This window comes from Lytechinus pictus, chromosome 2 (assembly GCF_037042905.1).
Source record: "Lytechinus pictus isolate F3 Inbred chromosome 2, Lp3.0, whole genome shotgun sequence".
Lineage (NCBI taxonomy): Eukaryota > Metazoa > Echinodermata > Echinoidea > Temnopleuroida > Toxopneustidae > Lytechinus > Lytechinus pictus.
In genome coordinates, this window is record NC_087246.1 from 44918251 (window position 1) to 44934680 (window position 16430).

The 16430-nt window shown below is 35.7% G+C and overlaps 1 protein-coding gene across 2 annotated transcripts; it reads right to left on the bottom strand.

Moving 5' to 3' along the window:
* Window positions 1–2376: 2376 nt before the first annotated feature.
* Window positions 2377–16172, bottom strand: LOC129271521 (ubiquinone biosynthesis protein COQ9, mitochondrial-like). Of its 2 annotated transcripts, XR_010292612.1 has the most exons (7): window positions 15820–15950; window positions 12393–12747; window positions 9805–9991; window positions 8561–8716; window positions 7215–7268; window positions 4983–5469; window positions 3017–4827 (listed from the first exon to the last, which is right to left on the bottom strand). XR_010292612.1 is itself a non-coding variant. In XM_054908853.2 (6 exons), exons 1-6 carry the CDS (start codon window positions 15860–15862, stop codon window positions 5434–5436), a joined length of 831 nt encoding a protein of 276 aa, XP_054764828.2. In that variant the 5' UTR covers window positions 15863–16172; the 3' UTR covers window positions 2377–5433. The 2 variants fall into 2 exon arrangements, 1 of the variants encoding a protein (XP_054764828.2); XM_054908853.2 differs by having other exon boundaries at window positions 2377–5469; window positions 15820–16172.
* Between the last annotated feature and the right edge of the window lie 258 nt (window positions 16173–16430).

A 16430-nucleotide genomic window follows, 5' to 3' on the forward strand; every position in this document is an offset into this window, starting at 1 on the left:
TTTTAGTGCAGCATTTTGTCTTTATCATGTGGATCTCAACAATGTGTTTATGAAAGTCAGGAGAAAAGGGGGTTATATGACTTAGGTAGGTGAAGTACGTTGATGGGATAAAGGTCAACAGAACATTTAGCAACCCCTCCCTCCATCTCAACCCCCCCCCCTGCTTCTTTCCTCCTCAGACATTAAGCTCGGCTAAAGTTGAAATGCTGCCCCAAAAGTGTAATTTGTGTTCACTCATTCATTAAAGTTCAATTTAATAATTTATAGAATTTGCATAAGCAACCAAAATTGGTCACGGTTGATCATTAATTTATCACAACGCCCTTAACTTTGCAAGTTCGAAAGGATTTGCCTCTTAAAAACTGACATAAATTGGAAGGCTAATTCCAGCCCACCCTAATTTTCATACCCTTTGTTTCAGTGGGCAGTGCTCGCTCAAGCATGAACAGTTTTCCAACTTTTTGGTGTCATTTGAAAGTTGACTCTATTGGCTTTCCATATATGTACAATTTTTTTCCCCAAAATGCTATATTTTTTTTATTTGGCAGCCATTTCAAAAGTGTATATTTTTTTTGGGACGCACTGTAGTATAGAAATGCAGAATAATGAAGTCACATTTTAAGGGAGAAATTCATCCTGAATAAAAGTTTGTTGTAAAAATAGCAGAAATAATGCTAAAAAATATTGGTGATAGTTTGAGAAAAATTTATTAAATATCAAGTTTTTAGAATGTTAAGTTTTGGATTTGTGATGTCATAAACGAGCAGCAGCCCCATATGTTTATAATATAAAATGCATAAAATTTCAATTTTTTACAGGTTTGTGATGATTTATTTATTTATTATTTTTTGGAATGGGTGTGAAATGATTTGCGGATTAATATACTGAAGGCATGGTAAAAACAATTTTCAATTTTTTGAAAAAATGACATTTCATTGTTTTTTTTTACCATACAATATGTAGGAAAGCTGCTCACATATGATAATAAAAATTCTAATAACTTTTTTATTCTTTGATGGATTTTTCTCAAACCTTGGGCAATATTTTGTATTATTTTTTCTGCCATTTTTAAAATCAACTTTTTGTCAGGGTGAACTTCCCCTTTAAAATAAACACCCTTTTTTTGTACAATAATGCAAAGGATATTACTCTGGAAAAATTTAGGGAAAATAGAATATTAAAAAGAGAATACCCAATACATGTGCATCTCACTTTGAGAAAAGAAAATACTATATACATCCTTTCAAAAAGTCATGGAATTATACAGAGAACAAGTGAAATCAAAGAGTGAAAATGTTTATACATTTTGAAATTATCTCAGAGATAACTAAAAAGAAAGAAGTTAACGAGGAGTCTCTCACAATCTATATTCCCTCTAAATTCACTATTTTCTTTCACTTGATAGTCAGACTAGAATGGCAATTTCTATTGAGTGATACGCTGTCCAATTTCACTCTTCTAAGAGCTAGTGCATCTTTTTCGCCTTAGATTTCAATACTTTCAGGATAATGTAACCTTTTGAAAGACACTTTCCTAGATAATGTCACAATGGGAAGAATTACAAAGGGCACAAAAATCTCCAAGCTGGACAATGAGAGGGACACGGAGGCCAAGCGAAAGGTCATCAAAGGTCATGTCCTTTAATTGTGGCCTTGGAGAAATTCAAAAAGAAATTCCATTTGTGGTAACGATCTCAAAATTAGTTCGAACATATTCCAACAAAATGATCACCCAAGTGTTTGTACGTATAAATAAAAAAAAATATGTGGCAAATGGCTCTGAAAGAAAATGTGTAATTGCTGATGGACAAGCAAATAAACACAGAATTCCATCATATGTCAGGTATTTTTCCAAGGAATATTAATACACTGTCACACATATGCTTTTCTGTGTTCAATAGTGATCATATGGGTTGTCAGTTTTCAGCTAAGATTTCAAGATTTCACAATTCACACAGATAAGTAATATGTTAATGTACAAGATCTAGACCTGTATGATAATAAGGTGACAAAAGGCTCGACTTTAAAGACTTTCTCATGAAATAATTGCCTGCTGCAACTATATTCTTTCACCTTGTAAGAGGGCATTCATTGTGAGTCTCTCAATTTAACCCTTTCTAATACTAGCAGTTGACTTACTATAACCAACACTTTCAATAGCATGATAAGAGAGTAAAGAAAAAAGATATTACGTCACCTTCCAGACGATGAGAATTGACAAACTGGAAATACAAGTATGCAAATCAAAATGGAGAGAGAATCCATGAAAAGAACAGTGAAAAACAAACGAGACCATAAAGTGAAATAAAAGTATAAGTATTTTTGAAGAAGGAAACAGTACAAATAATGGTATAAATCACATTGAAGCATACATATCTCTAATTCATCTCTATTTATTACAAGAAAAACATATACTCGATAAATATATTGAAGAATTTTTCAGGTATACATAATTACATAACGTTTATGGCCATGTGTCATGAGGCCGCCCGCTAAAAGTGGTGGTGTTGTTACACATTTTGGTTAATTTGTTATTCCTAAATATAAAAAAAACAAACAAATAAGCTATGCCAACAAGTTTGGTATCATTTTAAACCTGAATTCATTGGCTAATAATCTAGAGAGTTTTATGGGTCTAGGATAAATAGAATTTGAGTCACATGTCTTTAAAGACCAAGAACCAGGGGTGGTGCCGGAAGAAGTTTCATCTGTACAAAGTCAATGGGGATTCTCAATATTTTGTGCTATTTTGGTTAAATCTTTAATAGCTTTTGTGAAAACTTGACTTTCAACCATGGACCTGTCCACGGAGGATTATTCTCTTGTTACTGGGGGTGCTGAGCATTGTCACAGCACCCCCAGTAACGATAGATAATCCTTCGTGGCCAGGTCCATGCTTTCAACTACAAATTAGCTAGAACATTTCTCTTTACTGTTATTTGTACTTGATTAAAAAATAAGTTTGGCAATGTCATTGTCACATGTACCTACAAAAAACAACTGAAGGTCAAAACATTGAACAAGAAATAGAAAATTTGTCAAAATTTTTCACTTTTCACAATAATTCTTCTATATTGACACATATTTTCTTCATGTAGCTTTTTTGTAAAGACCAGAAAATGTGATTTCTACTATTCTGTAGGATCACAGATCTTGAAAGGTCAAATGACACAGGTCAGATCGAGACATTCAGACTTACAATATGTGAAGAATCTTCGAAGTATTAATTGGTCTGTTATTCTACATTTTGTTTAAGTTGTTTTATACCTTAAATCAGATGGACACAGCAGATACACCCACCATGTAATGGTAATGCAGGAAAAAATAGCACACACGATATATACATTTTTTTTTGTTCTGGTTGATTTTGAGGTAATTTATTGACCATAAACCCAATAAAATTATACATTCTTTGGTCATTAGGGGACTATACAAACTATCATAATCACAAATAGATTTTTAAAAATATTTTTTTTCTTCTATTCATCATAATATAACACTAAGGTCTTACACCTAATACTATTTCTGAGTACATGTATTTGGATTTATTGAGCAATTTCCTTTCAGAAAATATATACTTTTACCATCATAGGGTGTATACTTAGTGAGATATAGACTTTTGAAGTTAAAAATGTGACCCAAAAGCAAAACTCAATGAGGCGACCTCATAACACATGGCCTTATATGAAGAAATTATATGAAAAATAAATGCTCATCTTCTTTGACTTCATACAGCATTCAAGTGTAAATTCAATCTTAAGCCCGCCACACACTATACGATTTCTTGCGATCCGAATTTCTAAGAAATTGTCAGAACATTTGATATGAATATCCCAACCAATAAAATCTTAGAGATTTCAGAATAGTGGTAGGACTACTGAAATTGAAATTCAGTCTAGTTTGAGCCTCCCTGTAGGAATAAAAGCAAATTGAATTTCAAATAATGACGTCATCATCGGCTGCAACTTGAAGCCGATTTTGACTTTAATCCCACTACAGGGCTTGCTGCAATGCAAAAGTATAATTTTATTATTCCTAACATAATGCCAAACTTCAAGTAAAATAATTTTACTTCTTGGACCCTTCACATTTAATGCAAAATGCGATTTATTAAATAATGGTGTCAAATCGTATTGCATAGTGTGCGCTGGGCTATACAAAGAGTTATGACCGATCTCATTAATCTCTGCTATGGAAATCCATTGCTTCCATAATTCATTACGTAAGTAGATGGAATCTCAACTACACTCATTTATAATCTATGCCTTCACCATTGCTACATGACAGTTACACCCCAAACTTCTAAAAGTGTGAAATAAAAGCATATGCACTGCAGGTTTATTATTTCAAAAGAAAGAAAAGAGTATGCTCACTGGTGAAAACAACTGTCACTATCACAAGAGGACACTTTTAACAGAAATATGATGGTATTTGATAGAAAGAATTGTTGGAGTAAATATTTTACTTGGCTATAAAAAAAGCAAAATGCATACTCATATTCAGGTCAATTTGAAGTATTTTAATCTATCAAGCCAAATTTAATCAAAATTAGTTACAAATACCAATTGTGACGTCATAAAGTCTAAGCCAAATAATCGTGCACCCAGGTGCAGGATGCCTGACTGCATGTACGTCTGTAAACTGCACGATCATCAGACTTATCCCAGGTAGGGGCTGACATGGATTTAACTCGTAGCAAAATACTTACCTTAAAACGACAATTGAATACCCATGAAGGATAAGTATTTTACTTCAGCAGAATAGTGAGTAAAATACTTAAAATTTTGGCTTAAGTACTAAATTGAATCCGACCTGGTATGTATTCACACTGAGGCTGAACACCCAGTACAAGTATGAATCTGCCTTAGAAGTTGAATCTCCACAGAATTCAATCTTATGACTAGAATCCATTAAATAATGCTGTGTATATTCAATCCATCACCTCATATTGTAAAGTGATTATCTCACTTCCCCTAGCCTCACAATGCCCAATGTAGTTCACGGAATATATGTTGGGACTGCACAACAACTGGATGAGCCCCTAAAGATGCAACTATTCTCCCGCTTATTCCAGTGCTTTTCACAAATCATAATGGACTCCCCATGGAAGCCTAATACAGACCGCTTTTAAGTATAGCTGTCTCTTTTTAGTTGCATAATCAAATTTAGTTCAAGTTGAAGCTATTTCATCAGTCCCAACTGATTCAAATAAATTCAACCCATTGCCTGCCGAAATGGTCCCTGTTGAAAGTCTATGGGAATTACAGAATTCAGCAGTCAACAGGTTAAAGAAGATTGACTGCATGCTTTGAGCATGCTATCAGCAATCCTGCTCAAATGGACCTGTTTTCACAATAAACATGTTTGGTGCACAAAGTCCTACACATCAGGCGAGCATACGAGCCAGTGGATGATTTTATGATCCCGGTTTCTTTCAGTTTCTTGAATTAAGCCCTGAAATGTTCCTTGCCTGTAGAAATGAAACCGGATTGCATACTCTTAAAATATATCACAAATCAGAATGGAGTGGATTGAGTGATTAAATGAAGTCGAAGAATTTTGTAATTTTCAACAAAAGCAGAAAAACCAGAGAAGCATGTCTGTGAAAGTCTGTGAAAAATGTCTTATCAGAAATCTGTATTTTATAACTTCATAATGCAAATCAAATCTGAATTATATTTCTGACCTTTTTGCTATATAATTTTAAGTTTAAAACATTTTTTTTTCCAATACACAATCATCAAATTCCCAGGCTGGTATTATCTAATGAAATTTCAATTATGCATGTCTCAATCAAGCGTTTCTCATTTGAATGTCAATTATTTTAAGTGTATATAAATCTTCCAATGTAAATAATATTCAATGAAAACATTGCACAATTAGTCTTCGGATTACAGCATTTTATTCTGTTTTATATCTAATAAACCGAAATTGAATTGAATAAAAGGTAATATTTGAAAACCTTACATTGCTAACAGATACTGGCAATTCTCTAGGGCAGCACACATTTTCACTGTACAAGTGCGGTATAGCCAATACACACATACTATTTCCCCCCAAATTTGTACACATGTATAGTTTGTACATAATAGAATGAGCAAAACGGGCCAAATAAGTCAACAGCAATGACAGTTACTAGTAATTCCCACAGCCAGGGTTAAAATCTTATAAATTAGAGAATGATGACAACACAAATTGAAGATCAATTCATTTTTATCAGATTTTTTTTCATGAATCTTGAATCCTTGAAAGATTTTGGCACTAGTTCGTTAGGGATATGGAAGTCTACTGTTTCATTTCCCTAAACATTCTCACATCCTTTCAATCAGGTTAAGAAATCATTATTATTATTATTTTTTGTGGGGGGGTATTTTTTCTTCAATTAGGGGCAAGTACTGAATTTCAGAGGCTATTTCTTTTATTTAATGAGCTAATCATTGTGCAATGAGCACTTACACAGTAAATGAAAATATCATTATTCTGCCATATGTAGAAGATTGATTTTCTAATTCCAAAGTATTCTTTGTGGTAGATATTGGGGCTACTCCTGAAAAGCTAGTTGCCCCAAAGCATGCAAATTGGGGAAGTTTAGGTGGTATATGGGCTGTAAACTGGAAAAAAAAACCCGCCTGTCACCCTCGTGTATCTCCTATGATGCTTTTAATACATCTCATTATGCCAAAGTCAAAGTAGAGTCAATATTTAATTGCCAATATGCCTAGCGAATTCAATTTATCTTATACAATTATCCAAACCCCCCAAAATATGAGATGTAATGAGAATGCATCACGATAATCATTGTCCATAACCTATCAAGGATGCACATTCTATTTCTGTTTCACAAAGTTGAACACATGGGAAGACAAATAATTGTCACTTCATAAAAAAATGGAAAAAAAATCTTCCATATCATTGATAGTAACGTAAAAAATCATTTGTATGTTCTGAAAAATTGCGAGGTTAAAACTGAATCTTGAAGATATCAACAACAAAAAATGTCTGTCAATTTGTGAGACAAGGAACAAATTCTTTGAAAAAGACGCTGTGCTATTTCTCATCAAGATGTCTAGATCCAATAATTAATCAGTATTTAATTTGCTGTAACCCTCTTCATATAAAAAGCAACTACAGTAATTCAGAGACTGGTATGAAACACCAAGGACAAACTTGCTCTGCGATAAAGAAGTGAACTTTAAATCTCATTATATTACTTACAGAAGTAATTGCTGCAGACATAAATTCATTCATTGCACTACCAGCAGTCTCCATCTGAAGATAAAGTAATAATATAATATAATAATATAGGGTATTTATATTGCGCACATATCCACCTTGTAATTAGGTGCTCAAGGCGCTCCTATATTACCCGGCTAAGCTAGGCGTTCATAGCGCACACAGCTTTTTAAGGAATTACTTCCTACCGGTACCCATTTACCTCACCTGGGTTGAGTGCAGCACATTGTGGATCAGTTTCTTGCTGAAGGAAATTACGCCATGGCTGGGATTCGAACCCACGACCCTCTGTTTCAAAGTCCGAAGACTAATCCACTGGGCCACAACGCTCCACTAAAAACACTAAAAAAGTAAAAACATAATGAACAATTTTGTACCACTGAATTAATAGTAATCATACTAATCATAGCTGGATTTACAAAGTGCTTTTGCCACAAGATCAAAGACAATGGTCAGAATATATCTTCTTTTTTTTTGGTTAATGGTCAAGTCCACCCCAGAAAAATGTTGCTTTGAATAAATAGAGAAAAATCAAACAAGCACAACACTGAAAATCTAATCCAAATCGGATGTGAAATAAGAAAGCTATGACATTTTAAAGTTTCTATTATTTTTTTAGAACTATGCTCAACGCAGTGATATGCAAAAGAGAGTTGACAATGTCTCTCACTCACTATTTCTTCTGTTTTTTTTTTTTTTTTTTTAATAATACAATATTTCAATTTTGATCAATGTGACAAAAAGGACCAACTTGAATGAACCATAAAATGTTAAAACAATGGTAATTTTACATGTTCACGGAGGAACAAAACTTTGTTTCACAGGACAATGAGAAGAAAATTAGAATACTTCACATCATAAAATACAAAAGAACTAGTGAGTGAGTGATGGCATCAGTCCCCTCATTTGCATACTGACCAGGATGTGAATATAACTGTTTAGTGAAATTAAGCAAAACTTGAAAATTTCATTACTCTTTTTATTTCAAATCCGATTTTGATGACATTTTTTAGTGTTATGCTTGTTGGATTTTTCTCTTTTTATTTAAATCAACTTTTTGTTGTGAAGGACTTGTCCTTTAAGTAATGATATGCAGCTTTTCAAATACACTTTATACCTAGTTACCTGTTTAGAGGTGCAGAGGAATATACAACTTCATTATTTTTAATTACTCATAAGGTGGTCTATACAGATAGAGTAATAGCATTTCCCCATCCATGGATAAAAACGGAAACCATTAAAATAAAAGTATGAATTCAAAATAATCTTTAAGTAAGTAAAAAGCTTCAGGCATGTGAACCTCATTATATATATCAAAAGATGCTTACATCTCCTCTGAACTTGGCAAATCTAGTAAAGTCTGTGAGCCTGTTGTCTAAAAATGTCCACGTTTCCTCAAAATCTGGCGACTGGTCCTGAATAAAGCACAGTTCTGTACTCTTATACACTGCAGCCAGAGACAGTCGCTTGGTGTACCAGTTGAACTAAAATGAATAAATGATCAGCTATGTTATGGGATCAGCAAAATTGTCACCTAATTGCATGTCTTAAAGTATACAGGAACACGGAGCAATGAAATATAGTCACTTTTAGCAACTCCTAAGCTTTTCATCTTTTCAATCTTTGTGATCTTTCAATCTACATCCCTACTGATTCTGCATAGCAGGACCACGAACTATGGAGATTGGGCTTTTAGTCATGTGGCCCAAGTTATCTGGAACAGACTTCCAAGCACTATCAGAAACAGTCCAAAGACCTTCCAATCAAGTGTAAATAATTATTTATTCTCGTGGGCATATAGAGAAGTCATAATGATAGTGATAATTCATTAGAATATGTGCATTAGAAATACTTATACTCTGCCGAACTTTGTTCAGGCGAGACAGAAAGGGTATTGCTATTAATTTTGCACAAGCACCGAATAATTTTCCTTACCAAATTTGATTAGCATTTATGGTCATAAGAGAAAATCTGCTACACAAAAGCCCGGGGAGGGGGGGGCACTCACATATATTGGTGGTAAGGGGACGTGCCGCTTTGATGACCCCCCTTTTCAGACCTAATTTTCAGTTTTCTAGATACTCCAAATGACAAAATTTCAGTTCAGAAGCTGCCCAGCCCCGCTCGCAAGACCCCCGTTACGATCAGTTCCCCAGCCCTGCCAAAATTGTCAATATATATAAAACTAGTAGCCGCTCCATGCATGGCTAGCACATGCACAGCGCTACGGTGCAACGTACCTACAGTGCCGCAATCCCATTCCATAGACCCTGTTTTTCACACTGCGTGGTATATATTTAGGTCCCAAGACCGCGTACTTAGACCCCCATTTCAGAGTTTCGTGAGGCACACCCTACCAGAAAATAATTTGAGTGCCCCCCCCCCCCCCCCCCGGCGCAAAAGACTATGTGTAGCAGTCTTAACAAAATATGGTGCAAAATTGCAGAGCTATAGCAGGAAAACTATTCCCTGACAAGTATAAGTCACCAATCCTGCATAAAGTAATGTGCAATTTATGATCAACTTTATGAAAGACCACCCTGAACCCTATCTTCAATGATATGTCACTCACATCTGCAGATTTATCCCCGGCATGATACCAGACTGTGTCCATAAGGTTTGCTAGATTACGGAAGTGTTCAGCTATATTCTCAGGTCTCGCTGTAAGAACCATAGCATCAGGCCACTGCGCATGATACGGGATGATCATTCTGAGACGAGTCTGCAAGGCGTCTCGGATAAATGCACCAGTCTTCTTCCTGTTGGAATTGATATCAAGTTGGAAAGGAACTGATTTCATTTACAATTGCATTCATAGCATAATGTTTTTGTGGAATTCTTTTCACACTCTTTTTTTATAAAAGAAAAAAATGTTGACAAGAGTAAGATTCTTTGAATTATTTAGATGAAAGTATAAATGTAAAAACCTGAGATAAACTTGGATTTAATTGTGTAGGTGTAGGGCATGTGAATTCAGATTAAAAATAAGTTTATGAAATAAAACAAATACTTTCACATTTTCACTAAGCCTGAGTCGAATTGATTTTAAAATCGGTGTTCGATCGATGTCATCGAACACCGGTGCAGAATTTGCAAAATCGGTGCATCGAAAAAAAAAAAAAAAAATTACGTCGGCCGGCCGATTCGTTTGGTTCACACAATCAGTCATCAAAATATCAGTAAGTCCAATTAGACTACTACTTACTTGATTTCTATTGCCCCCAAAATGAAACCGATTGTGTAATTATGATGCCTATTCACCATTAATTTGAAGTTTATCTCGATCATAGTTCGAGTCTTACTCGTCTGCTCGTGCAGAGATAATTTATGCACGATGAATTCATGAATGGAAGTCATGGCCATCGATCGTGCATGCGCAGTACCGGTACTGTTCTTTAATCAAACCAGAAAATGGCCGGAAATTGACGTGATCAACGTAAAATAAATCTTGCTTTCATGAACAATATTAATATCATGACCACAGAACATTATTTAATCGTAATATTTAACAATAATTTACATATGATAATCATTAATATGAATTTAGAGCTTGATGTGAAACGTTTGTATTTCGTTTCAATTTTCAATGGCGGACATCTCATGACGATCGACTTGAGTCGAGTGAGTGCACTTGTCTAAAAAAAAATAATTATCACGTCAGGATTGATTCTCGAACATTGTCTACATGCAAAAACTCTTTTCAAAATCGTAATATCACCATATAATAACATTTTACATGACAAAACAGAGAAAATTGCGTTTGATATTTTTTTCCCATCAATTTGAAGCTAGTTTGTGCACAACTTTGGGCTCTGATTTCATGAATGGAAAATATGTCATACGTCATCGAATTAACGCGCATGCGCATTGTGTTTCTTTTATCGGAGCTTGGAGGAGACGTCCAGAGATGGAATAACAATAGAAATAATGCCAGTATTAATTCTTCCATATGAACATAACATACTTTGCTGACATCGTCAATATTCTTAGTATGACCATAAAATCTTGTTAAATCGTAATAATTTATGTGAGTTTAGGGCTCGATTCGAAACATTTGTATTTATTTCGATCGCATGCTCAATTGTGTCCAACAAAATGGGTGTCAGTATCAGGATTAATTCTCGAACATCGCCATAAGTCATATTCCACAATCTTTCCTCACAATCGTTATATCAGCATTGAATAGCAATTCAAATGACCATCCAGAGAAAATTACGTATTTATTCTCATAAATTTATTTGGAACTCATTTTGGATCCAACTACACAATTTCAGGCAAGTTACATCGCTCTCCGTTGGTTGCACTTGTGTGCTGGCGCTGACAAGCACGCCTGTCGTTTAGGGAGAGTGAGTGTACGGGGCTGCGGACGGGACTGGTGAATGCGAGTCTGAACTGCGAATGCTAGTTGACCGAAAATCATTCGGATTGACTCTGCGTGATTCATGCCTTTATTATTGTTTCATTTTAAACTTATATGTTGTCATCTGCAAATATCATTGTTGAAGATATTTTGGGAAGAATTTTGCATTGGTCCCCGGCCTTTTTTGTGTTCTGTGATCATGGAAAATACAAACGAAGTTTGCTCTGTCATCTGCTTGTGCAACGCTCACCCGGCCATCGCCAGCACATACCGTCAGTGCGTAATGCATGCATAGCGCATCGACGCTAAAAAAAGACTAAATTTCCCCGCCTTCAACATTCGATGCATCGATGTTCGATCGAATTAAAGCTGTCGAACACCGGTTTTCGAAATAATCGATATGACTCAGGCTTAATTTTCACTGTCTTTCTAACAGTGCAGCAAATTTCAAAAGAGCATGCTGCATGCTGTATAATATCAAAGTTCTCTTGATGCCTATTCATGAAAAGATATTTTCATTCACTGTTGTAGAAATAAAACAAACCGCAGACAAGTACAGGTAACTGGATATAATCTAACAGCAGGTAACCTTATTTAATGGTGTCTTAATCACACGACTTATTCTGCTCAACCTTCTTGTAATTTACTGAAATTACTTAACGAGTAGTGAGTAGTCAGTCCTTATTTGGAGGTGACATTTTTTGCCATTCAGTGCTAATTGGGTAAAAGAATCAAGCTTGATCCATGATGGAAGGCATTTAATTTTCAAGATTTAAAAACATCTGGAATGCATGCCATACCTTTCTCCTTCTTCCACATCTTTACTAGCTTCCGAAGCCAGCTGCTCTGCCAACTGTGCATTGCACTCTCTCACAAAATGGTGCATAAGATCACCTCCACCCCTGGAAAACATGCCATGGGCAACTCCTGGGTATCCTTCATGCTTGGCAGCCTCAGCAAGAGACTTGACAGTCCAACCATGAATGGGTACAAACTCTAGGGCAGTGTTGAGAACCAGCTTCTGGATGTCTTCAACACTAGGCTCTTCTTGAGTTGTTTGATCACTCTCTGATGATGAGGAGTCACTGCTACTCCTTGCTTCATTGTCTCCATGTCTGTATCTCACCGAGGAGGAAACCCATCTACAATTCAGTCCTATTGATGAAAAGTTAACAAAACATCATCTAAATATTAAAAATCAAAATCTATCAATAAATCATCTAAAGTTGCATCTAAGTTTCAGTCATAACTTCAGTCCTCTTCAGAAATAGAAAACATTATTTCTTTATTTCTCCATAAAATTTCAATTTTTCAAACTCTATCATAGTATCAAATAATTAAATTCAATAGCATTTATTTACAAAGGCTAAGCATTATTTGCATGATTAAGAAATCTTTTAATTTGATAAAGTTTACAATATGAGAGGTGACAACTTTGTGAAAGTACACCTTGTAGGAAGTGCACCATAGATACATTAAGGAATATCTATGGTCTTGGACAACTACCGGGTAAAAAAAAAAAAAAAAAAAAACAGGCTGGCATTGGCATTGCGAAGATAACTTCCATACGAATGATACGATGTACAGATATCAAACAATAAAAAAAAAAAAAAAAGAATAATAACTAAGACAAAACCAGACAACTTATATCATATACACATATGCACATTATGTTGAATGATGGAATGGTCGAAATTTGAATGAACCAGTCATCAACGAGATTCATTATCTGATACTGGGCCCACCAACCAGTCCAGGGCAAAATAATTTTTTGTTCCCACTTTTAAAGTTTTGCACACTGTCAACTGTCAAGTACCGGTAGTCATGGTAGTACGCACCCAAGGGTTCATTACATGCCGCCGCGCACAGAAAATTTAAGCCATAGAAGTCGTGTGTTGTGGACCCAAGAAGTGAGATCCCAGCACGCGCGACCCACTAGTTAGAAATCCACTGCCAAACGCGGTTCGTGGTGCGAGGTTAGTATACTAATACTAACCTCGCAATACGTGTGAGTGGGTAGTATGGTAGTGGATCGTATTACCGAACACTTTTCATGAATTCAATCATAATTCATATCAAACACATTATTCTCATAAAATTCACCAAACTTTCACCATAAATACACAATTACCTACAAAATATAAATATGTAAAAATTTTGCCGAAATTGTATTTCCTTTTTACGATATTAGCTTCCAATCGGACCCCTCTTCGCATGTGAAATATTTTGGTCACTTGAAAAAGGTATCGTATTACCGAACGTGTGTTTTCTATGGGAAAAGTTGAGAAAACAACAAAATCACTGATGTCATGAGCTATTTTGACCATATTTTATTATTTTTAGAATATTAATACTTTGAAAATGTGTTTTTTACAATTTTTCATCATCTTTCTATTCAAGTTCTCTTTGGAAGGATTCTGCAAAATTTTGAGCGTATGAAATTATTTCTGATGCGTATGATGCGCGCGTTCGGTAATACAACTTACAAGGCCGGTCGGTAATACAACTTACAAGCACTCACTATACCGGTACGGTAGGATGGGGGATCGGGTGTCCGGACACTTTATATTTTTGAAGCCTTCTTTTTTGTCTTAAGATTACACTAAAAATATGAATTCAATAGTTGTAATCATCTTCTATTTTGTTCTCTATAATATTTTCTAAAATTTTGTACTAAAATTTGATGAAACTTCGCTTGTAATTTTTTCCAAATGACTTTCTAAAATTGATCGTCCGGACACACAACCTGTCCGGACACACAACAACTGGGTTAGACCAAAAGCTTCAGTCTCTGTATTTTGGTTGTTCCGCTGAACTACGTTGGCTCCACTCACCATACATATAGACCAAAAGCTTCAGTCTCTGTATTTTGGTTGTTCCGCTGAACTACGTTGGCTCCACTCACCATACATAGACTGAAGGGGATGGGGCCCCGTACCTACAGCCAACGTATAGTGAACTAGCGTTTTATAGATCGAGATTTTAAACTGTTTTTTAAGCAAAATTGAAAGTTTCATGGTTTCCATGCGAGCCCACACGTACACCCTACCGTCGGTAAATGGGGATTACAGTAAAATGTCAGAAATTGTTGAATAAATCCCCAGAAACGACGGTTATTCCTGTCTATGTATGGTATGGTATAGACCATACAGCTTTTGGTAAATGGGGATTACAGTAAAATGTCAGAAATTGTTGAATAAATCCCCAGAAACGACGGTTATTCCTGTCTACAACTGGGTACCGTATGGGTACTAGTATTCAACCCGGCATAATTCAAAGATTTTGACATATTCCCCAAAATATTTAGAAATAGGGAATTTATCTTACTTTCATACCTTTGTTATTTCCAGGGTAATCTGTTGTCGATATTTTCTTTGTCAATCTGTCGACTGTATGCGCGGAGGATCGAATTATGCGGCGATGGCCTTTTGCACTGAATGGTACTACTAGTATTCAACCTAGTGAGGATTGATAGCAAATCTCAAAAGGGTTTAGATTGCTAAATTAGATGTAGATCTATGTAAGTCTCTGGCTTTGATTAATTCCCTGTTTGGTCTCATCTCAAATGGTCTAGTCCATAGTCAGATGGGACAAGGGCAGATTGAGAGACAGGGCCATCGTTCATCGCTAGGTTGAATACTAGTACCGACGGGTTGAATACTAGTACCAAAATTCGTCGCCGTACAATTCGATCGCCCGCGCACACAGTCAACTGGTTGAAGAAAAAAATAACGGAAAAAGAATCACCAGCATTTGCTCTTGGAAATAAGACGGGTCTGAAATTCAGGTAAATTCTATATTTCTATATATTTGAGGAAACTCTCCAAACGGGTTGAATACTAGTGCCCTTACGGTATACGGTACTTCCATTGAGTTCAAATCAATTCAAGTTCAAATGCGATATGCGCCAGGCAGATCCCCAAATCAGAAAAAAAACATCTAACCTGTCTAATCAAGCTAGACTCACGTGTAAATTTCAGTCACATTTATCTCCCGGTGACGCAGTTAGATCTTCTAATCACGATCATCCAATTCTCAGCTTATTCTGAGCTGCGTCAGGGGCTACGGTCATGGAATCAACTTCCCCCCGGAGGTTTTGGGCAAAACTTGACGAGTTTTTGTCAACCGCAGTCGCCAGTACCGCATCACGTTCAATCATTACAAATAAGTCAATACATCAATGAAGCATAACAAACCTTTATTAATCTAAATAAATATTTAACTTACCAAATACGTTGCGAACAAATCTGAACCCCTGCAAGCTTGTCATTTTCTGTAATTTGTTGGTTTATCGCCGGGTTTACCGTCGCGGATCTGAAATCTTTACCAACTCTTTCGTAACAAATTAGCTGAATCCTAACAAGCTGCCTTCTCAAAGTGTGTCAAATGTGGTATGTGGTAGCAGCGAACAAGCAAAACGTCCATCTCGCTCTTTCTATTAAACGTTAGCAGACGACATTTCTGTCTCTCCTCTCATTTATGAAGCGATTTACTGCATATACAGAGAATTAGAATGGTGCTGTAATAACTGCACCCCTATTTGAGGTTGACCTTGATATGAAGTGATAATTTGAGGCTAGGGAGGCACTGGAAAGAGACTGGAAAGAGCCTATCTTTTTATTTTTTTTATTGGGGGGGGGGGGGGTTATGGAGTTACATGTACCAGCAATCAGACGTACATTATAGTACATTGAGTCAGTGTCATGTCACAAACAATATGGCTTTTGATGTATCATTTCAACATTTGTTCTTCTCATTTAGACAAAATTGTCAGTGTTAATTCTCATTTTACCTTTTTCTGTTTTTTAGCTCAAGCTTTTTGGCCGGGTAGATTTGAT

Bases quoted from the DNA above. Each gene is read 5' to 3' on its own strand.
- LOC129271521 (XM_054908853.2), bottom strand. From the start codon at position 15,862: ATGACAAGCTTGCAGGGGTTCAGATTTGTTCGCAACGTATTTG. The intron at 8,717-9,804 runs GTGAGTGACATA...TATTCATTTTAG, and splicing joins CCGGGGATAAATCTGCAGAT to TTCAACTGGTACACCAAGCG. The intron at 7,269-8,560 runs GTAAGCATCTTT...CTTTATCTTCAG, and splicing joins TTGCCAAGTTCAGAGGAGAT to ATGGAGACTGCTGGTAGTGC.